Source organism: Anas acuta, chromosome 5 (genome assembly GCF_963932015.1).
Source record: "Anas acuta chromosome 5, bAnaAcu1.1, whole genome shotgun sequence".
In the NCBI taxonomy this organism is placed as follows: Eukaryota; Metazoa; Chordata; class Aves; order Anseriformes; family Anatidae; genus Anas; species Anas acuta.
Window position 1 is genome coordinate 46,925,435 of NC_088983.1, and position 27,881 is coordinate 46,953,315.

A 27,881-nucleotide genomic window follows, 5' to 3' on the forward strand; every position below is an offset into this window, starting at 1 on the left:
CGTGGGGGATCTGTGCTGGAGCAGTTTGCTCCTGGGGGATGGATGGACCCCGTGGGACAGAGCCATGTGGGAGCAGGTCTTGGAGAGCTGCTGCCTGTGGGAACCTCAGACAGGATCAGTTTGGGAAGGACGGCATCCCATGGGAGGGACCCCATGTGGAGCAGGGGCAGAGAGGCACAGTGAAGGAGCGGTGGAGATGAAGCATTAGGGACTGACTGCAGCCCACATTCCCCTGCCCCACTCAGGGGGAGAACAGAGAAGAGGGTAGATGGGGAGAAATTATTTTTTTTTAGTTTCTCACTGCTCTATCTTGTTAGTAATAGGTAATACATTTCTTTAATCTCCCCATGCTAAGTCTGTTTTACCCGTGATGGTAATTGTTGAGTGATCTCCCTGTTCTTACCTCAACTCTTGAGCCTTTTCCATCATATTTTCTCCCCCTTTCCCTTTGAGGACGGGGAGTGAGAGAGCAGTTGTGGTGGAGCTCAGCTGCCCAGCTGAGTAAAAACACCACAGATGGACACAAGAATAATTTTTCCCTCTGCTATTAGAGGCTTAATGCTTCAAGTTACTATATCCTCTCTCACAACTCTTCCGGATTATGTTCTTAAAGCTAAATAACCACAACTTGCTGAAATTTGAGGGAATCATGGTAAAGGTTTCCAGAAAAAAAGGTTCAAGTATTTACAGGATCAAGGTTTTAGCTTTTTTTTTTTTTTCCTCCTTTGAAGAAGCAATTTATAAAATGTATTAGGGCAGTTTTTTTCTTAAAGCTTTAGCACCCTAAAGTTTGTCTGTTCTGGTGAAAACAAAAGACATCTGTAAAGAAGATACGGCTGCCAGTTTAGAAGACATCGCAAACAATAGGACGTCCTGTTCATCTGGGTGTGATAGCAAATAGCCACAAGGTGGTAATGTTGTTCTACTTGAGAAAACCCGTGCATTAGATTTTAAACAATACAAACGTTTGATTTACTTAGAATTGTAATTACAAACACCAGTAGAGTCTTTACAAACTAGGAAGTGAAAACAGACAATAAAGCATTGCATGTTTACTATTAGAGAGAAATGCAGTGGCTAAATGTCATATCTACTGCAAATTGACAAAATTTTGTCTCTGTATCAGAGTGAAAAAATTAAAGACATCAGTGGAATAAAGGCAGGTAAGAAAAAACACAAGAATCTTGTGCAGTGGCCGTCTGGATGCTTCACTTACATTTCAGTGAGAAATAATAAAGAGAAAAACACTCGTAAGTCAGGCCTTTTAAACTTGACCAAATGAAGTAGAATGACTGCATCAGTTATCTGTGATAATTAAATGATTGTATCATGTGATTAATTTTTTCACTCATCTTCTAGCTATTGAATTCGTAGTTAATAAGTGCTCCTTGCACATTCTTTACCATAGGGATCGAACTCAAAAACATGCTATTCATGTGAGTACCTGTGCCACATCTAAGCAGCGAAATCCCCAGGAGGTGTTGGGGAGGTAGTTTCTGGGCCCTGTCATTCTGAGGGGATCCTGACCTCCTGCTATACTAAAAATTTGTCTGCAATGTACAATAGGAGGCTCTACAGAGACATCCACACCTCACAAGCCAAATCGACCTGCTTCTCAGACCAAGGATTTCAGCATGGTCCTGCAGTATGCTAAAGAGGAATAAGCAGAATTAGCTCTGTCCCCAGAAATCAGTGGTGTACACAGATGAATGCAGAATCCAAACGCGTAGAGCTGCCTGCTTTCTATTCCTCACTATGGCTATACATACTCAAGATAGGCTACCTGGAAAAGATTAACAGCTCTTCGGGGATCATTCTGACAGAGATTAAAAGAGCTGTGTGTGCCCCCTCAGCTCTTTCCTTACATAAGCAGCATAGGCAAATGCCACATCTTTCTTCTGTGCAGTGAATACATTTCATATTCTGTTGCATTATTAGTGTTATTAGAGTGCTTATTGTCCTGAATGGTCATCACAGTACAGATCTTCTGAAATAGCTAGTTCACAGAAACCAATTTAGAAAGTTACATCTTAATTTGTCATAATTCATCTGATACTCCTTTTGTATTTACCACGGAGAGATAATCAAAATCCAGTCAATCCAGCATTAAGAGTATCAAAAGAGGACTGAGCTGAAGTAGGCAGAAAGGGATTAATGAGCGGGTACAGGGGAAAAGCCTGCCAATTCTCTTTAACAATTAGGCTAGCATTAGTGTGTGAGGTGGATGTGAATGGGATTAAATTATTAATAAAAGATCAAAGCTACAACTGATATTACATTATCAGAGCTTGTTTGAGCAAATTGTTAGAGATTGCTTCAGTTTGCTTGGGAAAAGATGGGAAAGAAAAAAAAGGAGATTTGGGACTGTCTGTAACAACAGTTCATCTGTCCCCTTCTGAAAGTCAGCAGGAGGTGGGTGGAAAACTTGTTTAAAGCAAGCACAGGAAGAGAAAGGGAGCTGTGATATAGTAGGACATTAAAAAACTTGGCCAAGGACAGTGGACTTTCTGCAGTGCCTCACTGAAACATTTGAAGGATTGAACACTACAGTATTGAGGCCTATACCTGATAATCATGGGAAAACACCTGACAATCCGTAAGACAGCTAAGGAGCAAGGAGATTGACTTCAATTTCAAAAAGGGAAAAAATATTGGCAGGTGGAGCAGGTTGATACAGCTAGAGAGGGACGGTTAGAAGGTAGCAAGGGTAAAAGCAATCACTCTTCTAATGAAAGGAAGCAGAAGACCAAGCAGAATAATAGTATTGTTTCCCCTGGAATCTGGTAAGTGGAGTTACTTGTGGATACAGTATAAGACATAAAGGGCAAGCAAGTAACGAACACTATTAAACTCTCAGGAGCAAATTATCCCAAGAGAGGGGAAATGTATTTATACAGAAAAACAACCAAACAACACATTTTTGCCACTTCAGTAGTTTAAGTGCCTGAAATTTGGGAAAAACAAAACAAAACAAAACAACAACAGAAAAAGATGGGGGTGTTCAGGAAGGAAAAGGTCTGCAGTGAGAAAGAGTTCACAACAGGAAAGAACGCAAGAGCCAAAAAGAGAAAGTACTGTGCTTACAGAGAAGGACAAGAAAAATTATAGCCTGCTGCTAAATTGAAAGGAAGAGACAGTTAACACAGAGAGAATCATCACTATTCCATTTTCCAGGATTTGGCAGATTAGATATTGAATAAACCAATTTATTGCTAACCCTAATAAAAGTTATTTTGATAAAAACTCTTTTTAACAACTCTTTTTAATATAGGAAAGTCAGAGGCCAGACTTCATCACTTTGAAGATTAGTTCATGAAATACCATCCTGGGTTTGCTCAATTAAAATAAATAAATAAATAAATAAATAAAAATAAAAAAGAAAGAACTGATCAGCAGACACACACAATAATCTACACAACAGAGTTGGGTCAGTCTGTTTATATTTCTTGTCCATAACCCAGTTCCTGGAAATGTAGATCCTTCTAGTTAGTTAAAATGAACCAAAGTTTCCCCTTGGGGATATGATTTTTCTCTTTTAAATTTCCTGAATTCATATTGCCACTAAGTGTGAGCAGATCAGCTGTGGAAAATTATTTTCTTTCATTTTTATAACTTCAGCTAGACCATTTTGGGGGAGGAAAAGTTACTTCTGTATTCTCACCATCTTTATTACTGTTTCTGTGTTAGCAGAGCTGCTAGCAGAAAAATTAAACTGTAAGGTATGCTGAATTTAACATGCAACAGTCCAGACCTAGAAAGCAATCCTATTTTCACTGTTTGCAAGATGTACATCTCTGCACACAGTGATATTTTGTACATTAGAGTTCATCTTTTTCTGAAACGTGGGAGAACAGTTAATTTCACTTCATTGTCAATTGTCAATACAATTCACATTAGTGCAGTGCAGGTTTCTGTCTATAAAACAAACGGATAGCTTAAGCTAACCTCCTCAGGGAGAAGTTACCCTACCCCTCTATCGTCTATAACAAGTATGATATTTAATAGTCAACAAAGCAGTGTGCTCACACGTAGGACCCTGATATTTCTTGCACTGAGTTATCTCAGCTGTGACCTTGAAAGACATACAAATGAACCTTTTCACTTTTCCCCTCAAAGAATAAACTTTTAGATAGCATATTTAACACTGTGTGCATGATGTGATCCTCAGTAAATTGGAAGGCTTTCCTGAAATGAAATTGTGCAAAGAATTAATAAACATTAAAACCTCTGTGTGTTAGGGTTTTTTGTTGTTGTTGTTGTTGTTGTTGTTGTTTTTGTTTTTTTTTTGCCTAACAACATGTCACACGGATCAGTGGAGTGAGACAGACAAATCATTAAGAGGAGTGCTTCTCAAAGTCTGTTTTAACTGAAGAAAACATAAGTTAATTAATTAAGTCCAGACTAGAAACAGAAGAGATCTCATAGCCTGAGCAGACTGGTTCATGGAAAAAATAAAAACCTTGATTTGCAAAATGCTTACTTATTTCTCATTACAAGCTATGGACAAAACAAAGGGTATTAAATGTTAAAAATCAGATCTGAAGTTTTCTGCAGTGATGGTCCCCAAATTACAAAAATTGTGAAACAATTCCCTTTGTAGAACTGGTAATACAGTTCTGGATGTAGAACAGGTACTGAGAAGGCCAAGTAGGGAGTAGATTCCATTAGAAGGAGAAATTAAATACAATAGATAGCTTCTGTTTAGAAGGAATATAAACAGATTATTAAAATTTGACAGTTCTACAAAATCACAAATAGGGAGAAAAAGGCAGTATGGAACAATACTTGTACATTTGTCATAATGCAAAAGTTAGTGAGGTCAAGTTAAGCTAATGGAAATTAGCTATGACTTTGTCATAGCACATTGAAGAGCTCATTACAACAAAAGACTGCAACAAATACATGGACAGATTAAAATCTAATCCCTGATGGAGTCTGTCTGATTACTAAACCTGCTTATCTAGATGCATTCTTTAACGCTGGTGACCTCTTGAGACTCAGAGGATAGAGAAGTCTAACTCCTTAAATGCCTTTTTCCTCATGGTTTTCTATAAATATCTGCAACTAGCCATTATAAACAACAGAATGCTATGTGTGATGACTCAGAATGAATCTTGTGCTCTTAGGGCAGCAAAGCTTTTACATAAAAATTAAAAGCAGCTCATATCTAAGTTCAGGATTTTGCATATGCTTAATGTTTGGAATTGCAGAGCAAAACACCAGCATATCTTTAATGTTTTAAAGCAAGATATGAAGTTATTAAAACAATCAGGTCTTTTCAGATGAAGTCACTGTTTCCGAGTGGTAAATATTTGTACAACTGCCCATTTTTCTTGGAACAGTTTCAGTAACTTATTTATCACATACCTGGTAACTCTCTGAAATCGTAATTGAACACAGAGAATAAAGAAAATCATTTGGTTAAAACAAAGTCTAAAAAGCACTGTAATCACTGCTAGAGAAAAATAACATCGGATTCAATTTGTCAGAATATTACCAGTTTGAGAACTAAAGAGCATGTGTAGTGATACATTTAGACCTTGAACTGATACCAGATTTGAAAATAACACTCTCCTGCCTCACCACAGGAAATTACATTTAAACAAGGTTTTTGCTGCATAGGAATGCATTTGCCTGTGTTTTCTGGACCTGGATAGTAGATGAGGAAGCCTGTGGAAGATGAAGTTGCAGCTCATCTTTCCTTTCATCATCCCAGTGAGAGAGAGGCAACTGGCATATGGCATTATGACATCTTGATGCTAGCCCAAGATTGTCCTACTTTGAAGAATAATCCTATGACCAGTTAAATTTACCTCAGACCTATTGTGTGTGCACCTCAGAAATATTTTTATTTCAAGCTGAACCACTTAAAGATCATTCTAATAATGTCTTAGCCTATTATAAAACTCCTTAAGCAAGTCCGACTTCAGACATTGGAACTCAAAGGACAGGTAGCATTACAGCAGTAACTCTTGGGCTATCAATCACTCTGAAATGTTCTTGAAATACTGCACATAAATCCTTAAAGTCAAAAGAGTAGGTCAGATGTAGTCCTCAATTTCTGGAGCAAATCCAAAGATACTGAGTAGATGATTAATCCTCTCTTCTTCAAGCACATTATTAATTCAAATGTCTTGTTTTCAAAGGTATTTTTAGAGGGGCTGCCTACTCAGTGACATACTGTTGGCAAACAGAAGAAAACTTCAAATTCTTCTCAGTTATGACTTACAAGCACTTGTCTTTGCCTGGTTATTAATATAATGAGATGATACTTAGAGAAATCTTCATAGTAAGCAATCACTAAAGCAAGGATAGCACTAGCTAGCCTTAAAAATAATGAGAACTGGCATTTAAAATCCTGTAACAAAATGCTTAGTTCAGAATTATTTATTTAGTGTCACAAGAGCCACATGACAAAACAAAAACAAAAAACATATGCATGTTCCCTTCTTCTAAAAACGTGCAGCTAAAGTTTTATTTTTTTTTAGCTTGCATAAAATCTTATAATCTACAGACTTTGCTCTCATAAATGCTTCCTAGCCAAAGAATTTCACATCATCTTTCTAGTTTTAAACAGCCGATGGTTCCTCCTACTTCTTCACAAGAAACTATATCACAAATTCCCAAAATTGAATCAGTTCAGAGGAGTAACAGCTAAAGATCCTGGCCCCTCAGAGCTAAGTACCATTCTTTTTCCAGCATACATCGCTCTGAAAATTTCCTCAGACAAATAGTTACCTTGACTCTGAAAATACCTTCAGACAAATAGTTACCTTGACCTCATCTGCAATCTAAGTACAGCCTGCAAACCAAGACTCTTCTCCAAACCACATCAGACAAAGTAGTGATTGTGAATTGAAGATGAAAAGGAGCTGTCAATAAGTAACTGTGATGGATGTTGTAACTGTTGCTCATTTTGTGATCTTGGAAGATACATTCTGGGTTACTCATTTCTATTGTACATACACAAGTGAGAGTGGCACCTGAAGGGGAAGAATCTCTGAAACATAAACCAGACATCTTCTAGTTCTAATCACACTAAACTATGGAGCTGACTTCAAGTTCCCAGAATAGATTTTTCTGCAAGAAGTGATTTCAGTTCTCACATTCTTTCTTCTCCATATCCACACTTCTTATAGCCACCATACAGAATGCGCAGATTATACAGAGAAAAGGAGATGTGAGTTTTCATGTGAAATACCATCCTTTTACCTGTACTATGCACTTTTCACTCTCCAAACACTCCACATACACGTGGTGGAAATAAGTAATTCCATTATAAAGCATCACAAAGCCTGCTAAGATTGTTATTTAATTGCATTACTGACATGCATTTTGTTTATGATATTGATGATTAATGACATTACTGAGTTGAGGTAGGGGCAGAATTCATCTTGCCTAAGTTTAGCTAAATAGAAGTCACTTACCCAGTCCAAGCCAGTTGCTCAATTTTCCTCTCCAGGCAACGGAAAAGAAGCACCTCCAGAGGATGATGTAAGCTATTCTAAGATGAGATCAAACCATCAATGAAGGAAGAGAGAAATAGCCCAGAAATCAGTTAATTGTCTTTGAAGTCTCTCTTGCTCACTTTCTTTCTTCATTGATGGTTAAAAGAGACTATACAACTAGCTTAGCAGAAGTGCAAAAAGCTTTACAGCACTACATTATCTTCTGTCCTGTACTGATGAGCAGACCCCAAGTACCATGTCATTTCTTTATTTAAAACACTACAAGAATAATTTGGGCTATTTAATCTAATTAATTGTCTGAGCAATGCAAATCTCAACTCATGGTTACTGCAATAACCTTCAGGTTATCTGAGACAGGAGCAGAGCCTTGTCTTTTGAAGTCAGCATTGATGTTCTGTACTAGCTGCATGATTATTCCTCTGTCTGGACCCAGTCTCTTTCATACAATTTATGCCTGTTGCTTTGAACTGGATGCTGTGTTAGAACAGTTTGGTGTTGGTAGTTCTAACTCCATGGAATTATATACTCTGCAGAGGATCTATTCCCTGGTTTGGTACACCAGCTTAAATTTAGGGGAAAATTGATTAAGGCCAGGATTTTTCAATTCAGATTTTTTAGAAATAAATTATTAAGTGAAGGAAAAATGTTAAAACATAGAAGAGACAAAAAAAAAAAAAAAAAAAAAAAAGATGTATGCCTATGCATTTCTACTAAAGCTAGAAAAAAAAAAACATGTGTGTGTACATATGATTGGAAGGAACAAAAGAAATGATCAACAACATACACTTACTCCTAGAGACAGAAAAGTGTTATGGCACTCCCCTTAATGTAAATAAATAAATAAATCTGATAAATTCAAATACCAATGTTTTTGTTGCTACTCTAATTTTTACAAATAATGGTGACTAACAGAGCTCTATTAACAATTCAGATATCATTACCAGACTTTGACAATACATAACCTATACCCTTCCATAATTATATCAGCACTAGCACTGACAGCTTCCAAATCATGGCAGACCTGCAGCAACCTCTGATTATTATTATTATTATTATTTTACTCACTGCAGTCAGAATCTCTCATGAATTACCTGTTTCTGCTTTTTACAGTATCTAAATCTTAATAGGCTTCTAAACAAGGCATAAAAGATAAGCAATGAAATGAATCTGGATTAATGATATGAAAATGAAAAACATGTAAGTAGGGACAACTCCACACTGAAATAGCTTTCTATTGTCCCCAGTCCTGCTGGGAGAAGCCCTATATCAGAGAGGTATCGTATTCTCTTGTATCACTTCTCATCATTATAAATATATAAATAAAATAAATTATTTTTGATGTAGTTACTTTGATCCTATTTGATTTCTAGTCATTTCAAAGGAGCCATTCTTTTCACCATAAATATTGCTAATAAATGACAACTACATACAACATTTGCTAAGATGCTTGCATCAAAGGAATTTAGCTTAAATTGACATTTTTCCCACCTGTTGTGTTAACTGAGCAATCTGTACTCAGGTGCTGGGCTTTGTAATCAAAGCAATTTGGTGCACCAGACTGTTCTTTTTAGTTTTTTACTTTGTATATTCCACCACTTTTTTATTTTCTTTTTTCTTTTTCACCTCTCTCTTACTCCACGGCTATCAGCTTGCATCCAGCAATTCAAACATGACATATTAAGGCAAGAGAAAGTAAAATTTGCAGGCAGAACTTGCATCAGGCATCACCAACCCAAGCTGCAGGTCTCAAACGACCAAGTGGCACCCTTTGTCTATGAATTTTGACACTGCATAATATCAGCTTTTCAGTATCCCTTCTAGACTATTTAGGATTGAATTGCTTAGCTAAATTTACAGGGAATGGCCTGTCCATTGTTTCTCACCTGTTATATTAAACATCTAATAATGTATAAGAGAAAACGTGAAATGTCACTTTTCCCCCCAAAACACAAAGAAATTTAAAAACTCAAACACAAATTCTCTAGCACACAGACTAATTAGAAGCTGGTATTCAGGTCTGCCATGTGAACAAGTTTTTACCTATTTTACCTCAGTGTAAAAATAAATCCATACCAGCTTCTCTGGACCACCCAGTTTAAAGAAAAATGCACATTTTGCATAATAAATCTACTTCAAAGACAGAAAACTGTGATTTTCAAAGTACAGAACAGAACCCCATTCACTTGTTTCAAATACATTTCCTCCATACTGGTTAACATAAGCACAAAAGATTTTTTTTTTTTAATTATTATTATTATTTTTTTTTTACCTTTAGGTAGCAGGAATTTGTGGCTAAAAACTGACTTTGTTTCCATGTTCTGTCCAAATGTGAAAACTTCCCCTCCCCCACCCAAATAATGTAATTATACCTTAATGTTTCTCTTGTTACAAAGAATTGAAGCATTACATTGCCTTTTACCAGCCTCCTTGCTAGGACAGAATACAGAGGGATGTGTTTCTAGCTGCAGTAATTACCTTAATTTTGTAGGAACATAAGATTGCTGTGTAATCGGCTATTACTAATGCAATTACTCTGAAAAAATGACTCACAATGAGATGTGTCAGGGGTGCTTCTACATCAGCACAGATTGTAGTAATTTAATAATGAGTCACATTTGGTCTCTGAAGTGGATAATACTGAATGGCAAATATCCACACTCCAATGAAGATTTATGGAAGCATTATTTTGGGGGGTATGCTTATAGGATATGCTACTGTTTTTTGCAAATTCACCATATACCTCTTCCTCTCCTTCACATGTTAGCAGTATTGCTGCAATTTTTACTACAGTAGACACCTCAACTGGGATCTGGGCCCCACTGTGTTAGGTCCGTGCTCAGGATCAGATATTCCTGACTCTTTCTAAAGGCCTAAGATCCTACTGAAGTAAAGGGAGAGACTTTGGATGGATTATGGACTGAGACCTAAGTAACTGGCAGACTAAAGAAAAACAGTAAGGGGGCCTGCTATCCTGCTTTACAGAACAGACAAGAACTATAATTCAAGAAGGCCCTTTTCCCTAAATCACAGCCACAGAAATTCAGTGAATCTCTCTCAAGACCAGACAGGAAGTCTAGAGCAGAGCTAAGAAGAGAACTCAGGTCCCCGAAGTCTCCGTTTTGCTCCTTAGCCACAAACCATGCCCTTTCTGTAACACAGAGCTCTGTGCTGCGCAATGAATTAATAACATTTGTTAACTACTAGCACTTCTCAGAAGGCCTGTCTGACATAGCTTCATTAGTTACTGACTAGGACGGTAAAAAAGAACTCTAATGAGTAAACAGCAAAGTATGCTACAGCAGGTTGCCATGCTGCAATATTTGGGATGGAGACCATCTGTGTACAGGTACCCTCTTCATTGATTACAAGCAGCTCTGCAGAATGAAGTGACTTAATTGCTTTACTCCAGAAACAGAAATACAGACATGCACCAAACATCAAACATTTATACAATTCTCACTGCAATGGCTATTGTAATTCTTTTTTCCTTTTTTCCTTTTAATTCCTGCAACTAAAAAAATAAAAAATAAAGAAAAATCACCTAAAGACAGAGATCAAATGATGACACTATCCTAGTTCTATCACACAGTAAGCTATTGCTATCAGTGCAGTAAAACACAATGCAATTAATCTAACAATTTTAAGTGTGTACAAAGTTCATCACTTTCAGTAATATTCATTACTTGTTAAGTATGCATACAGATACCCAGACCTGTCCAGGGTTAACCCAACAGGGCACCAGTGTGAGAAATTGCCAGATTCTGTAGACAAGGGAAGGGCTAAAAGTCAGCAGACCAACCTCAACCTGGGGCTAAACTAATAGGATAATAACAGAACAAATTTCTAGATGTAAAATGCTGAAAGTGCAGAGTCAGGAACTCCCTTTGTGTGAAAACTGAAAAGACAGTGAAAGGATATGTGCTGACTTAGTGGGGTCAATGGCAAGGATGAAACTATCAAACGAGGATGGAAAAAAAAATCATTAAAACTGGGAATAATGGTAAAAGAATAAAATGGTGGTGGGCTGTTTATTTGAGAGGGAGTAAAATGGGTCCCTGCTGAAGAGATCTGTGCCTAATCAAAACAACCTGGAACAGCACAATAGAACTATTGTTCTGACCATATTCTTAAGACCCCAGTGCTATGAGAATCCTTGATGGGGGCTCCATTATCACCGAGGAGCTCCATTTAAGCTCAGGCCTTTGCTCCTTCCTGAAATACTTAACAGATACAACCCGGCCCAGCTATATACCATGGTGATGCTGACTCACTGATTTAAATTCCTGGTATGACATTGCATTTACTTCATCACTATGGACTTGTTGGACAACAAATAGGACCATAGGCTAATTTTGTTACAGTCACAAGAGCTAGTTTGCTCTTTTTGATGAGGTACCATGCATATTGTTGGTGTGGTTTGTAGGCACGCAGGGCTGGATCTTCAAATGTAGTCCCTTGCAGCTGCTGAGTCTTGTCTGTGTTCGGTTTAGAAGGGCCCACGGAACATCCATGTTACATTTCCCAAATGTGCCAGCAATTTCTTGTACATTTCACACATAAATCAAGAGATTCAAAACAGTACTTACTGTGCCACAGAAAGAGTCAGAGACTGAGGGCACCAGCAACATCAAATGACTTTGAACTGGCAGAACATTAAAAACTAAAACTAAAACTAAATTAAAAAAAATAAAAATCCTAGGTAGACCTACATTACATAAGAAAACAAACAAAACAAATTCCCCTGAATTTCCTGTCTCATGTGGCTGAAAATTCTTTCATGATCCCAAAGTGATTAATTCAGGCCTGCACATTTAGCATTCTAATACCTCTGAGAAAGTGAATACAGTCTGCCTGCTTCTTGCCTCAGCATCTGTTCATGTTCAGTACTTAGGGGTTCTAAGAATGACATAGCAAGAAGTATTGTTTCTCTGGGTCCCAAAGCTGAGTAGTAGAAACCCTAAGTATGAGATTCATGCAAGGCAAATATAACATAATCTACTGGCTCTGCTTTTAAAAACCTCTTGAATATGCCAATGTACAAGAACCTAAACTCTTGTAGGACAGACATAACATACTGTCTCCAGGAAAAATGTTTTAATTATGCAATTCTTTTCATATATTTATGAGGTTCTATTTTTAAATTGTTCAGATTCCTGGCCCACACTATATCCAGAAGAGTATTCTGCCCCTTTCTCCTTGAATGGTTACGATAATTTATTTTCCATTCTAAATGTATGTGATTTGTACTCACATCTTTTATCTAAAATGGCTTCTATTCCTCTTTGATATTTATACACTGGATTTATTTATAAAGAGTCATCGTATCTCCTCTCTGCCTTCATTTGCCTAGATAAAGCAGAAAATCTCCTTTGTTTGTTTCTAAAGATAGATATTCCACACACACACATTTTCAGAACTGTACCTGATCCAAATTAACTTTTATCTTTCTTAAGCACAGATGACCTGAACTGTACTTGGTACTCCAAATGAAAACTTGACAGCATTTTATAAAATGACACAAATGTTTTCCTGTGTCTACTAAAATTTTCCAATATTCCCCACAAAAATAAAGGTTATTATTATTTATTTATTTTTAAATAGCATGAATTCTTACCTACTATTCTGGCAAGATTATTTTTTATAAATCAACATGACATGGAGAATATCTTTATTCTTTTCAGCACAAAAGTCAGAAATATTCAAGCAAATATTATTAACCTAGCATAAATACATCTAAAACCAAACAGCTTTATTTTTGATATAATCTGTCAAATCATTTAGAAAACAATATGGCAGCAAATAGCAGAAAACATATCACAGAGAAGATAAGAAAATTTTACACATTTTAGTTTTTATACATACTGAGTGTGTAGCATTTTAGATTTTAAACGTACCAAAAATAAATAAACAAGCAAAAGTTATTCAAAACTTTAAGGGAAACTGGATTGCAAAGCTAGGTTTCAGCAAATTTTAATTCTGTATAAAAGATTCATAAAATCTTTTCATAAGATTTCATAATCTTAAAAGATTCATAAAAGATTCTTCTGTCACATACTCTTGTACTTTAAGATAGGAGAAAAAAGGACGTCAAATTCCTACTTTTTATTAGACAGGCTCTATGTCTACTAAAGCTACTGTTGGAAAAAAGTTAGGGGGAGGGAGTAGGAAGTGAGGGAGGAGGAGGGAGAGTGGCACTAAGAAAAGGATGCTAGTATTGTTTTAGATGTTTTTTTCCAACAATGAACACCAAACCAATTGACAATGTTGCTCTCTTTTCCAAAAATAGTACATCAGCAGACAGGAGAAATAAGTTGCCAAACCAGAGAAGATCCAAAGCCAAACACAGCAGATTTACCTACTACCACTGGAAATTAAATTGCTTCACCATTCACATAATAACCAAAATAAGACAGGAAATTTTTACTTAGTTTCTACTGGATGTCTACTCAAAAATATCCAAAGTCATTTTAAGTTAAACTGACTTCTAATTAGAGTCTAGGTAAAGACTGGGCCAATTCTTCAGAAAATCATAAGTACAGAGAAAATCTTTTTTAGTAGGAAACGTAGTAAGCTTTCTTTTGTATTAAGTTACTTGAAAAAATGTTGGATATTACATGGATTTCACTTACACCAGCATAACCCAGAAAGAATTCATGAGAAGTCAATGAAATTAGTCCTATGAAAGATCAAGGTAAGATCATTAAGCAGCGGCACTGTGGAGACTGACAATATATCCATATTAATACTCATTGGCTTTATAATACATGGAAAATTATTGAAAACCTTCAGCCTTGCAGGTTTTAATTATGCATGTAAAATCTGGGATAAACACCTCCCAAATTCCTCCATGATCATGCGTTCACCTAGACAGTCAGAGTATCCTCGTTTTTCTGCCTCTTCAGCTTGCACCATGAGACAAGTACATGTTGCTTTCACTTCTTCCCAAGATAGATATCTCAGTCTGACAGAGAAAAAATAATTTAGTATAAAATATATCCATTTTAAATACAGAAAATAATTTAAAAGACAAACTTCAAACTTCTTAACTAAGGTACTAACAGTAAATTCAGCCTACTGCTGGCAAAGAAAACAGCACCAAGTTCCTTAAGGATTCCCGAAATGGCCTTTTACCACCCCTTCCTTTGAATAAACTCTTTAAACTACCAGTTGTTAACATTGTATTCGGCTACATTATTAACATTATTCTTTCTTTTATGCAATTCAAATAAAGGCATAATTTGGCATCATCTACCCCATCTATACATTATCCACAGCAGAAATTATTCAAATATTTTCAAAATTATTATTGTCTGAACACCACAAACATAATAACAACAATTTTCTTACTACTTCTTTGGGAAAGGTTTTGTTAGAAATGAACAGACTGGAGGGGATTATGAAGAGAATTAATTATGTGATCAACACAAAACTAACTTTTGTTTTTAAAGCAGAACTAATATATAAGTCCTTGAAGTCTCCATACTACATTCCTAAGGGATAGGAATAGTCTCCCCTGTATGTATTTATTTAATTAAGAGGGAAAAAGCTATGTGAAGGTAATTCCTTTTATACAAACTACCTGTCATTTTAGTCATTATTTCTTAGGTAAATATGATACTGGTTACATGACAAATTACTGAAGATAGACCAATGGGTTATGCATTACTATTTCCAACTATTCACCTGTCTTTCTCCAATTTTGGTATTATTTCCATTGCTGATGTTAAAACTGGGTTATTTCCTTCATTACTTCCTATGTCCATGTAGTTTAGTGCAGTCAGCTGTGGATTTTTATCTGGACTTTCTTCATAATTTTTGCAACCAATGCATTTACAAATAGAGGAACACATAATTTTAGCCTGGCAAATACAGAATATTTGTATAAAAATTATATAAAACTTAAATTAAACATACAACTGAAGAATGACTAGACCTATATCACAAGGGACTTATTCTAGATATACTGGTCTATATTCTCAGAGTGAGACTGTTGGTATCAATTTGAGGAAGCAAGTCAGTTCCCTCCAAGGATTCTCTGTGGAGAATAGTGATACTCCCTTGCTCTGTACACAGACATAGCACAGACTGCTCCCCTTCAATTTGTGGACTGAGCAATAAAGCTACCTGGATTGGCAGAAAACCTTGCCTGCATTCATGATATTATGAAGAGTCTTCCAAGCCTGGTGAGGCCTGAAGACTACCACCCATTCCTACTCTTTCATGTAGGATCTAATGAGGCTGCAACAAAGAGACTCCAAAATATCAAAAGGGACTTTATGCCCCTCAGAAAGATGTTAAAGGGATCAGGAGTACAAGTAATGTTCTCCTCCATCTTCCCATTTGGAGGCTGGGACCAAAGAAGAAGGAGATGAACAGACCAAGTGAACGATTGGCTGCATGGCTGGTGCCATGCTCAAGGTTTTGGGTTCTACAATCTCAGAGATACTTTTAAGAGACAGGGCAATGCTGTCACAGGATGGGGTGCACCTGACCAAGCGGGGCAAGAGTGTTCTGGTCAGCAAGCTGGCTGGCCTTTTAACTCATCAACTTCAGCTAGATTCAGTTCTCTAAAGTCAAAGACATGACAAGAATGAGACTGTGACCCCTATGTTCAAAAAATGTTATGATCAACAATTCAAAGAAAGAACCAGTTACAAAATAAAATCAATGTTAAAGTAATAATCAACAATAGGAAAATTCACCTGACTCACCTCAAAGCACTCACAATAATTCTTGAGACATCCTGAACGCCTGCAATTGCATCCTTTGTTATGGTGAGGTTTAACTTCTCCCAGTTTTGTTTGCCCAATCTTTGGTAGGAAAGCTTCTGGGTTTCTATCGAGACAGACCTGAAACAAAAAATGTTAAATTATGAGACATTCAAAGACATACTTTGAAACACTTGAAGAGTGTCGTGCAATATTTAACTACGAATTTCTTACTTTCTACTCGTCCTTGGTGACATGAAGAACATATATAAAAGAGTCTTCTACAGCATGTGAAAGCAGAAATTCAAAGATTCCAGAATATTAAGCTGACTGGGCTATATCACAGAAAGCAACTCAAATTGGTCAAATAATATCCTAAATGACCCATCTATTATTCACTTGGGGCTGGTTTTGTCTCGCTGCTGACCCTACTTTCACCAGAAATAAAAAGTTGCCAGTGAAAAATAGTGCACATATGGTCATGTACATCTCATGAGTATTAATGATACTTATTAATGTTCCAATACAAGAACATTAAATGAAATCAGCATTGGATACTCCATTGGAAATGTAGTTTTTTTCACATCCTAAGACCTCACAAATGCCATGGACTACTAAAAGGCTGATTAAAGGGATTCTATACACTTTATGTCCAATATTTATGGATGACACAGAAGCTAGTATGCTTTCCTCAGGCACAGACAAGATCTCTTATTCTCTAACAGGATGCCATCTGCAACAGTGAAAGACAGTCATCCAAAGACGTCAACAACCCCATCAGTACAACTACTGAAGAGCATTTGATTTGAAAACCAGTTGTTGCATGTTGATCCCAAAAACTGATGTAGCTTCCACTGGTCGAATGCAGCAAAGTAATAAATCTAATTAGATCAAATTCTTGTACCATCCAGAGATTATCTGAATGATACAAAAGAGCTCTGGAGAGTTGCATGCAAGAATAACAAAGCCATTAATATATCCTAATTTTAAAGTATCAGCAGTAGAATAAGACCTTTCATTTTCACTCTAAACTTTACAAAACATAACAGACATATATACGTCCAAGATTAAATTATTGCCCAGATTTTGAAGTTTGAAACACAAACAAAAATCAGCCCCCATAGTACTCTATCTTTCATTAATAAATCAACCAGAAAGACTGGTACAGACAATTGCAGAAGATCTGTCAATGAGAATAATAATTTGGATAATGATAAATTGTTTTCCTTTAAATACCTCTAATTTGGGGACACAATAAATTTTCCTTTAAGTGAAAACATTTCTGAAATTAAACTTGGGGTTCCATACTTCCTTCCAAGAATGAAAATTATCATTCAGTTATCATACCACCAGTTTTAATCCAAAGTATCAGAAGTTCTATAAAAGGAAATTAAATATGTATATATAGGTATTTATTTATGTAAGAAAAATATAGAGACACCACAGTGCTATTTAATATAAAAATAACATTTCAAGGAATTTTACTGGAGAAAAAACAATACTTCTGTATTTTTCATACGTATTTTTCACAAAGATGATACTGGTCTGTATTATTTTTTTTTTTTACCTTAATGGCTTTAAATCGTTCAGTTTCATGAAGTGGATTGTTGTAACAATTATTGCAGTTGCAATTGCAGCAAAAATCACCATTGGCAAAGCAATCACAATATCTGTGATTAACATATAAGGCAAAATAAGAAATGAAAAGATTAACTGCTTTTAAATGTTATACTATTTCAAGACAGAATTTATAGTTTCTACTCATGAAAAATGTCCCCTTCCTCAGTCATTTAATCATATCCAAACCCATAAAAAATCCTTCTCTCTTTCATTCAATTTTATGTTTTGTAAAACAAGCCCACTCCACAAATGAATCAAATTGTAATCATTATGTACACGGCTCCATGCATCTTATTTAGGTAAATAATGTTTATGCATGTAAACATAATAATACTGTGTGCATAATATTTATGCATATATTATTATGCATAGCAGCCAGATAGATACTTCACTACACAGCAATTACATTCCGTAAATTATTTTCTGGATACACATTGATCAATACCTTCTAGCTTCTTATTGTATTTTCCGTATTTTTTATTATATTCAGTCATCCAAAACTCTGCACTACATTCTGAGCTTGTGTGAACATTAGTTTACATAAACTGTTGATCTTGGAATAAATGGAATACATTTATTGTATGTTTCTCCTTTCATATATACACTGCTACTAGCATTTATGAAATGTTGATAAACTATTACTTACAATTTAAGACACTGAGATTTTGTGCAGTTACATGGTTTCTTAGACTTTGTAAATCCTGAACGACAAGGTAGGCTACACAGGTTGAAAAAGGAAAAAAAATAGAAAAAAAAAATACAAATACAGCTACTATGAAATTTAGTCTATACATTTAAAACAATAAAAACCTGTGTTTTTGTTTTGTTTTGTTTTGTTTTTCCCTCAGCACTATTGGAGCTACTTAACAAATGTAGAGTCACAGAGCAGGTGACAGAAAGAGAAGACTAAATAACCTGTAATCTCCTGCTACCCACCAGCTGTCTCTACCTGGGGCAAATCAGCCCCCAGTCACAGAATCCAGTGATAACTGAGCAACTACAAAGCATTCTCACCTCTCACCTTGGGGTTGCATCTGCCTTGTATTTAACAATTATCTCCAATTAAATATTATTAAAAGAATTCCATTAGTGTTAGAAATATGGGCAAAGCACATTACTTACATTTGGAAACATATTCACTAATTCAGAAAATTAAATGTTTTTCAGACACATGGACACCACAACTGCATTGATCCTAAGAAACCCTGGAAGCATGCTAGACAGCCTTGACCACCACCAACAGGCTTCATGACCACTGAGATATACACAGAAAGCATTTGTACAGAACTGCATTTGTATTACAAGAGAGAAGCAGCCATGTAACACAAAGATGTCTAGGAGTCATTTCCAGTATAAAATGCAGAAGTCATCATGGACTAAATGTTTCACTCATCTTACCCAGCTGAAGGCACTTTCACTTGCAGGTTTGATTCTGGCTGGAATGTGGCAGTGCTAGCTGCCGATTGTAAGGATCCATGTTCAAACTGTTTAAGATAAAATTCATATAACTAGTTTATGTTAAGTTTTTAAAAAGACTCTCATGAGTTAGAAGAGATAAAGTAACACTGAGAAAACGCTCCAAGGATGCTTTGTTTGCCATGAATAGTGATAAAACTCATAGAAGTTTAAAACCATTAAAATTGCACGCATGTCCTCTGTGAAACTGCTTGGTATGTCAGGATCCCCATTTCCCCTGGCGTGAAGCACCAAGAACAGCTTTCAGTGCTGCAGTATTAGCGTACTGTTTTCAACATACTGATAATTCTAGGTTCAGTTGCTTTTATTTCCAGTAGTCAACTGAAACTGGCTAGTGACTTGATAATTTACATTATGTTCATCTACCATATGACATCTAATTGGTTGAAGACTAAGCAAATTTTTAAAAAAGAATTAGATCACAGGCCAACAAAACAGACTGCAGATCTGTTGTCTCTTCAGATATGCGATTAATAACAGCCTGGTTATGGAGAGAGAAGGGAAGAACAAATAGGATTATGCTGTTAATACACGTAAAATGAGGGGCTGTGAGTAACTGTAAATCATGGTTATTTTAATTGGTGATTAATCTAGCTGGCCATAAGGAAGAGGAAAATTAATATATTTAAAGCAAGAGAAGAAATTTAGGGAACAACAGACTGAGGATAAAATTAAAGAGAAAAGAATAGCTGTCCAGCCTATATCACTATGCCAGAATGTTTAGGCACAAATTTGCTGATATACTACTTCTAGTGCTGAAAAACTCTATAGTTGATTGTTCCTTCTAGCCCTTGGGTTTTCAGTTCCCTCCTTTATGACAGTGATTGCTATTCACAACCCATCTGCTGTGCTTGTACTGACGTCACGTATTCATTTCACATAAATCAGAAGTTAACAGGTAAAAATTTGCAGTGATTTTTACTAACAGCTCTGTTGGAAGTAACACACTAGAAATCAAACTTCTGCAAAGATTTCTGGTCTTCTGTTCAGTTTTCATTTTTAAAAATAAATTGAAATGCTTTTCTACCACTTACTCCGTCAGCAAAAAAGAAACATGAAAGAATTATGATTTAATCAGATGTAATGACTACTAAATCCTAATCATGAGGAGAATGTAAAGAATTTTACTGGAAGAAAACAGTCCCCTTCTTCTGTAAAAGCCAATATGCCTTCCTACTCCCTCCCCCCAAAAGAGTTGCATAACAGTTCTGAGAAATAATATAATCTATTTAAATTCAAAATTCAAGTTCTGAAAACTGGAAAACATTTATTTTTCTCAAGGAAAACTATTTTTAATTTTGGTATTATTTCCAGAAAATTCTGAAACTGGGATGAGAGGCAATGGGCACAAACTGAAAAACAGGGAAGTTCCATCTGAACATGAGAAAACACTTCTTTACTGTGAGGACAACAGAACACTGGAACAGATTGCCCAGAGAGGCTATCGGGTCTCCTTCTCTGGAGATATTCAAAACCTGCCTGGATGCCATCCTGCACAACGTGCTGTGGGTCACCCTGCTTGGCATGAGGGCTGGAGTAGATGATCTCCAGAAGTTTCCAACCTCAACCATTCTGCTATTCCATGATTCTGTGATACCTTTATTGTCCTGGTTTCAGTTAGGACAGAGTTAATTTTCTTCCTAGTAGCTGGTAGGGTGCTATGTTCTGGCTTAGGATGAGAAGAGGGCTGATAATATGCTGATGTTTTAATTGTTGCAGAGCAGTGCTTACACCAAGCCAAGGACGTTTCAGCTTCTCACTCTGTCCTGCCAATGGGCAGGCTGGGGTTGCAGCAGGAGCTGGGAGGGGACAGACCCAGAGCAGCTGACCGAAACTGGCCAAAGGGGTATTCCATACCATCTGACATCATGCTGAACAATATGTAGGGGTGGCTAGCCATGGGGGGGGAGTGGACTGCTTGGGGTTAGGCTGGGCATTGGTCAGCATGTAGTGAACAATTGCATTGTGCATCTCTTGTTTCATACACATTATTAGTAGTAGTACTATTATCATCATTATTGTTATTATTATTGTTGTTATTATTATTTTTCTGTCTTATTAAACTGTTTTTATCTCACCTGACAGGCTTCACTTTCCTGTTTCTCTCCCCCATCCCAGAGAGGGAGAGGGGAGGGTGAGAAAACCGCTGTGTGGTGTTTAGCTGCCGGCCGGGTTAAACCACAACAGAAATTGTATTGGATGCAAAACTAATCTGTCCAGACTAACTAAACTGTCTTTAGAAAATTCATAGTTGTTATTCCTGACATAGACATAATAACCCTTATTAAGGAAAGTAAAAAGAATGTATGCTGCTACTTGATAAATGCAAAGAATAAAGCTTCTTTACCTCTTGCTCATTCAGATCCAGTTTGCCTGAAACAGGCAAATACTGCCCCAGTACAGCTGTTACAGAGTTGCCCACATCTGAAAAGAAGATATTTACCTGAAGACTGCAGAACTACTCCGTGTATACAGTTTATTTTTTGCATTTTTTTTTTAATTAAGCATACCTGCAAATAGGTAGCTTGAACTTCTTATACTAATAAAGAAATATTACTTCCCTGACACTGTCTGTCTTCTTTCTGCACCTCCTGTTACGATCTACTTTAGAAACCAAACTTACTCTACAATTGTGTCAATGAATGGATGAATGAATTGTGGCCTAGAAGTTCTCAGTTCTCTCTCCAGGAATGTTTTTTTTTTTTCATTGCAAAGAACAAGAATAAAAAGCTTATCACACACACACACAAAACAAAAGCAAAACCACCACCTCCAACAAAAAACTTAAAGAAGAATAAATCGCCAATTTGTAAGCTAGGAATTTGAGCACAGGTTGTTTTTACTCTATGACACCAAGAACATTAAAAAACAAATGGCATAATGGCATAGAGTTATAATATTTTGATAAGATAAAAATGGCTGAAACGTGTTTATGTATGGTGCCTAATATTAAAAGGCTTTCTTTTCACATTGACATCAACATACAGCACTGTAATAAAGTTAATAAAATAATACATAATTATCAACAATTTAAATAAATAAAATGTCAGTGATAAATAATGAAATAAGCCATGTTTATCTTTCTGAGGAAGCTATATTTTGGTAAAGAAATATTCTCTCAAGTGTTGTATTGCTTCTAAGATGAAAATGTATTACTCCACTAAACATCAGAATAGCTAAACCATTAACTTTAGGGCCTCAGAAAGCACCTTCCTTAAAAATGGATGGTAATTCAAGTTCACCAAATGATGCAAAAATCAGTGGGACATTTTAAATCCCAAAGCTAAAGTATACCTGAGAGCCCTTGAAGCTGCTCTTGTTTTATACAGAAACAGTGACACTTGGTGGCAAGCTATGGTAAATGCAAATGTATGCAAATATTTATGCTTGCATTGTATTCTACATATTCATTTCATCTTTCTTATTACATTGAAGTGCCTAGCATTTTTCAGTTATAAAATAATGTAATAACTTGTGATAGCTATGCTAACTGTGGCTCATCTCCCACTGTCGCTGCGTAAGAACATAAACACATGCAGTTGCACATTAACCATGATGTGCTTGCTATCTGACATGTTAGAGATAATTTTAACTTTCATTTTACCAGATTGAAGATAATTATGTTGGTCTTGATACTGGGGCAATAGATAAACTGGTTTTAGTTCCTGTGTGGCACAGTTGTGTATGCAGAGTATTTGAGTACCTCCTTCCAACTGACAGATTACCTGGAATAAATAACTAATGATTAGCTTTTGTCTAAGAAACTTTAATTCTTAACATAAAGATATAAAGGTTTTCATAAGGGCAATGCATTTCATAAAGCTGCATAATCACAGACTGGAGTCTCTCAGACAAACTCATTATTATGCATTAAGTTGTTTGCTTTTTAACCCCTTCACTTTGGTTCTGGAAGCAGTTCTTGAGGTATCTCCTCAATCTAGTTGAGATGGACTCCTGGTTCTCTAAACTGTTGCATGGGGAGTGTTTTGCATGTTATGCATTTTTGTTGTTTTGTTTTGTTGTTTTGTTTTTTACTCTAGTTTTCTACTATGCTGGTCTAAGATTTGGTTCCCTAACCAGAAAACACCACATTCTGTTTCAAGGTTTCATTTCACTTACTTAGAAGTGATTCCTTTGTGAGGTAGTTTTCATATGATCATATTTGCTTCTAGCAAGTATAGATAAGTAGAAAATAATATGTTATATACAAAATAGCCCTGTACTTGATAAAATTTAGACTGTGAGTCTGAGGAAGTCTTATTAGTCTTGACAAAGGGCTTATTAAGTAGGATTTTTTGGTGCATGTGTGGTATAAATAAGTTACGAATTTTCTTTAGCATACAATTCTGCTATCAGTTACAGAATACAATCACCACAGGGTTGGTATCATTTCTGTGTAAACATCTGGCTTCCTCCACTACACCTTGCAATGCTAATAACTTGCAGCCAGATTCGCCAACATTTGAACTCTGAAAAATTGTTCTGTCTTGGTAATTCTCAATAACATTTCTAACTGCCTCTCTTACCTCAGTCTGAAACATCAAGTATTACATCTTAATAGCCATGCTTTAAAATCTACTTTGAATTCCAAACAAATACAATAAATTTTAAAAAATAAATGCATACTTACTATTTCATCATAGGCAGAAGCATTAGTCTGAGGTAAGCCACAAATACCGCTGGAAGATTCTAGTACATAAAATAAAGAATATTTTGTTTACTAAGAGATCAGTGTTTTTATACCAAGAGATCATTTATAGTGTTAATAAAGGCAGATTTTCATGTCACTATGGCATTACAGTCTTATGAAAGAATATTTAATATTCTCTTGTGACAGACTTGGGAAAAACAGACTTCAGTATGAGTTTGTTTGATGTCTCTAAAAGGTTTATTGTGCCCATCTGGTAAAATTCATTTAGCAATGACATTACGTTAGCAAGGCAGATGAATATGTCAGCTTCCATTGTAAAGACTGTATATTGCTAACATACAAAGGATGGCTGCGGGACTAAATGCATTATAAGGGACATTATATGCCAGAAAGAACAACTTGAGAACACTTGCTTTGCTAGATAGCATCTACATGACAGTAGGCTGTCTGTTTAACACTGGCTGACATACAAGGCTTGGTATACAAAAAGGAAACTCAATCATTCTTTTGAGGGATACAAAAAACAACATGGGCCATGAAGTATCACCCTGCAAATACAGAATATTTGTTAAATAAGTCTCCTCAATGCCATTAGAGAGAGCAGACTACATTCCACATCAAAAAAGAAGGCAACTTTCTTCACTGCTCTTGGTCCACTCAGACTTCAGGAAAAACTACCCTTTCAGACCAAATCTAGCAGTCGGTTTAACCCTGAGCATGGTTGTGAACAGGCAGAATACACCAACTCAAGAGCTTACTATCATCAGCAGTATCAGTGCAAACCACAGTTTTAACACCTCTGGTCAGACTTCAAAGTGAAATAAAAACATTGTTCGACAAAATCCAAAAGGGAAATTTTGTTGCAAGAAGGAATATTTTCTTCACACTCCCCTGAATGAATGGAGAAAGGGTACAGGAGCAAGGAAAAAAAAATCAAAAGTAAGACAACTACATGGTTGAAGCAACATGAACATACACAAAGAAATGGTGATCCATTTCAAACCTTGTTTCCTTCCAAGCCTTCTTAGCTCTACTAATGTTTTCAGAAATGGCTCAATGGCTCATAATGCAATTTTCCAAATCTAGAAACTATGTTATTTAGCTATTTAAATGCTTTTCTAAGGTTACTGAGAAAAAAAAAATCCCACTCAGCCACTTGAGGCACTTACCATTTAAGCAATCTGGCAAGTTTTTTGACTGCATGGGGCTGGTTTGGATTCCCTTATATTGGTCATAACAAATACAGTTATTCTCACCTGCAACTGGAGGTATTAATGGTCTAAACGCCTGAAGAAAAGAACGTTTAATTTATAACTATTTTATATATTAAATGTCTCATTTTTAAAAAGCCAAACAAATAAACAAAAATGATTTATAGTGGCCTTCAAAATTAGAAATTATTTACATTTTCAAGATATAATTAAGCACATAAATGCTGCAAACAGCATTACCAGATACCACTGAAACATGAATATTATTTCTCCATTTTCTGTTCAACATGTAGCAATGGTTCAGATCTAATATACCTGTAACTATAATAGCATCATACCTAACATCTACTTTTGTATAAATAAATAATAATAAAGCAAATTAAGAGAAAATGGAAAAGATAAAACCCAACTATTTCTTAGTCTCTAATTAGGATTGAGATTGTTTGAATTGGACAATTTGCTCTCTGTCTTTATGTTCCCTACTTCCTCCACATAATATAGACAGCAGTGTGGAACGGTAAGTAAGCAGCACAGACACAGCCAATCAGCTTTTTTATTTTAGTAAAAGTATGCATAACCCAATTATAATTTTGTTCTAATACCTTCAAGAAACAGGACTGATTAAGGAAACACAGATTTAGTGTGATAAACTCTGAGGGTAATAGGAAGGCAGCTGGTCCAAAAGATTTTTTCTAAATCTTATTTTTAGACCCTTGTATAGAAGACCCAAGGCTAACAAATGTTTGTTACCTGCAGCTTGATTTTGAATAAAGGAACCATTGTGCCTTACTGATACCTCTATTTTCTGGAGAAATTTGAATCTTACCAAAGGTCAAAAGACTTAAGATGATTGTTATTATTTTGATTATTAAAGAACTACTGATAATATTGAGCATGAGTGTAGAGAAACTCCCAAGCCAGAGATCCTTTTAAACCATAACCTGAAATCAGAAAGAAACCTAAAACATGTAAGGTCAATATCATGGTAGACTTTGAGCATCTCCAGATGATATGCCACTGTGAAATGCAAAGGGCTGGGTAATGTAAGCAATAGGTTCTGTGATGAGAGGTTTCCTGCACAGGTAGCCTCACATCTGCCACATGACTTCAGCCTAGCACCTTGCTGGGATTTCAAAATAGTTTCTCAGACTAAGCTTTGGTGCTCCTCTAATAGCAGCCCACAGAGCAAAAACAAAATGAGGGGATTTCTGCAGAAGATACTCTACAACCATAAAGAAAGATAGAAGCACACAAAAGTATTCTAAATATGATTAGTCTGCATAAAGTACATGGATTTGGTCCTGTGAGCATCACAGAAAGTTTAATGATAGATAATACTTTATAGATAGTAACTGAAGCAACACAGATATTACCTTCAAAATACACAGAAAAACTTTGCCAAATGTAGAAAGTACACCACTTACAAAACTACTTTCTCTACAGAGATTTAACAATATAGACCACAATTTACTGTTGCAAATTAATTAATTGTTAGCTCATTTGGACCATAGTTTTTAAGATGCCTACTGACTCACCTGTAGAACTAGAAATTAATACATTATTTGTAATTTGTACAACTACCTAATACTTGCTAATACCAATGGTAATATATAAAACAGCAGTCAGAACTGCATGTTCAATGCATGTTATTTATGGTAATACAAAACATAAATTTATTTCTGTATTTACTACGAATTTTGTTATAGTATAAAATTTATGATGTAACTTCAGACATAATGTGGATCTCATGTAAGTTTTAATGTGGTAGTTCCCCACATTTCAAGCACAAATAAGCACATACAAAATTCCTATTTCACTTAATCTTACTGGTACAGTTCTGACATTTTGATCGACTGTTCCTTCCGAAGAGAAAACGCTTGAATTTGGAACACTGCAATTTTTATGCTGTGTCATGACAGAAGAAAGAAAATGGACACCATCTGAAGGCAGATAAGGTGAACATGTATGTTCATCTTCTTCTGGAAGATTTAATTCCTTGTAATTTCCAAGATCTTCATTGCCACAGCTGTTGTTTCCATGTGGATATATTTCAACTTTTGCTATTGCATTCTGATTTTCCACAGTAGAAGGATACTTAAAGTGATCCAACAGAGTCTCTCCCGCATTTACAGTGCATAAATGATTGCCTTGAGTAGATGACAATCCTTCTTCAAATTGATTATTTATTACTGCAGTTTCCAGATTAAAATTTTCAGAAATAAGAGGAGTATTTTGACTAAATATGTCAGTTACAAGTCCACCATCTATAACTGATCTTATATCGAGCAATATCTGATTCTCCATAGTCATAGACAGACCATCAGCTCCTTCTCATTTATTTGAAGGTAATTACATTTTCTATTTCAGTATTCTTCTGAACAGCTTTTATATCTAGAAGTGAATGAAATAGACTAAGTACACACAATACTAAAGATTGATTCAATTACCATGAAACTGAAAAATATAACACTGCAAGTGGTCGTTAGGGTCCTGAATCTGCTTTTTAGAAAACACAGGCCACCACTCCAACGCAAACAGCTGCTTGTTACCATAAGAACATGCCCTTGTAACTTTTAAATACGTTAACAGCATTAAGCTGCCATCGCTCCTATTTCTGGATTCAGACCATACCAACGCGGGGAGGCTCAAGCGTTAGGACACTCCAGACAGGGACGGCTGAGGTCTCTCAGCCCCACATGCACCCATCACGACCCCCTCGGGGACACCCCCGGGGCAGGACTCGCCC

The 27,881-nt window shown here is 36.0% G+C and overlaps 1 protein-coding gene across 1 annotated transcript; it reads right to left on the bottom strand.

Annotated features, from left to right (window-relative positions):
• Positions 1 to 13,276: 13,276 nt before the first annotated feature.
• Positions 13,277 to 27,439, bottom strand: TESMIN (testis expressed metallothionein like protein). The gene is made up of 10 exons (XM_068684354.1): positions 26,963 to 27,439; positions 25,094 to 25,211; positions 23,904 to 23,962; positions 22,878 to 22,998; positions 21,621 to 21,697; positions 19,196 to 19,281; positions 17,745 to 17,847; positions 16,181 to 16,318; positions 15,153 to 15,328; positions 13,277 to 14,430 (listed from the first exon to the last, which is right to left on the bottom strand). Exons 1-10 carry the CDS (start codon positions 27,437 to 27,439, stop codon positions 14,274 to 14,276), a joined length of 1,512 nt encoding a protein of 503 aa, XP_068540455.1. The 3' UTR covers positions 13,277 to 14,273.
• Positions 27,440 to 27,881: the final 442 nt, after the last annotated feature.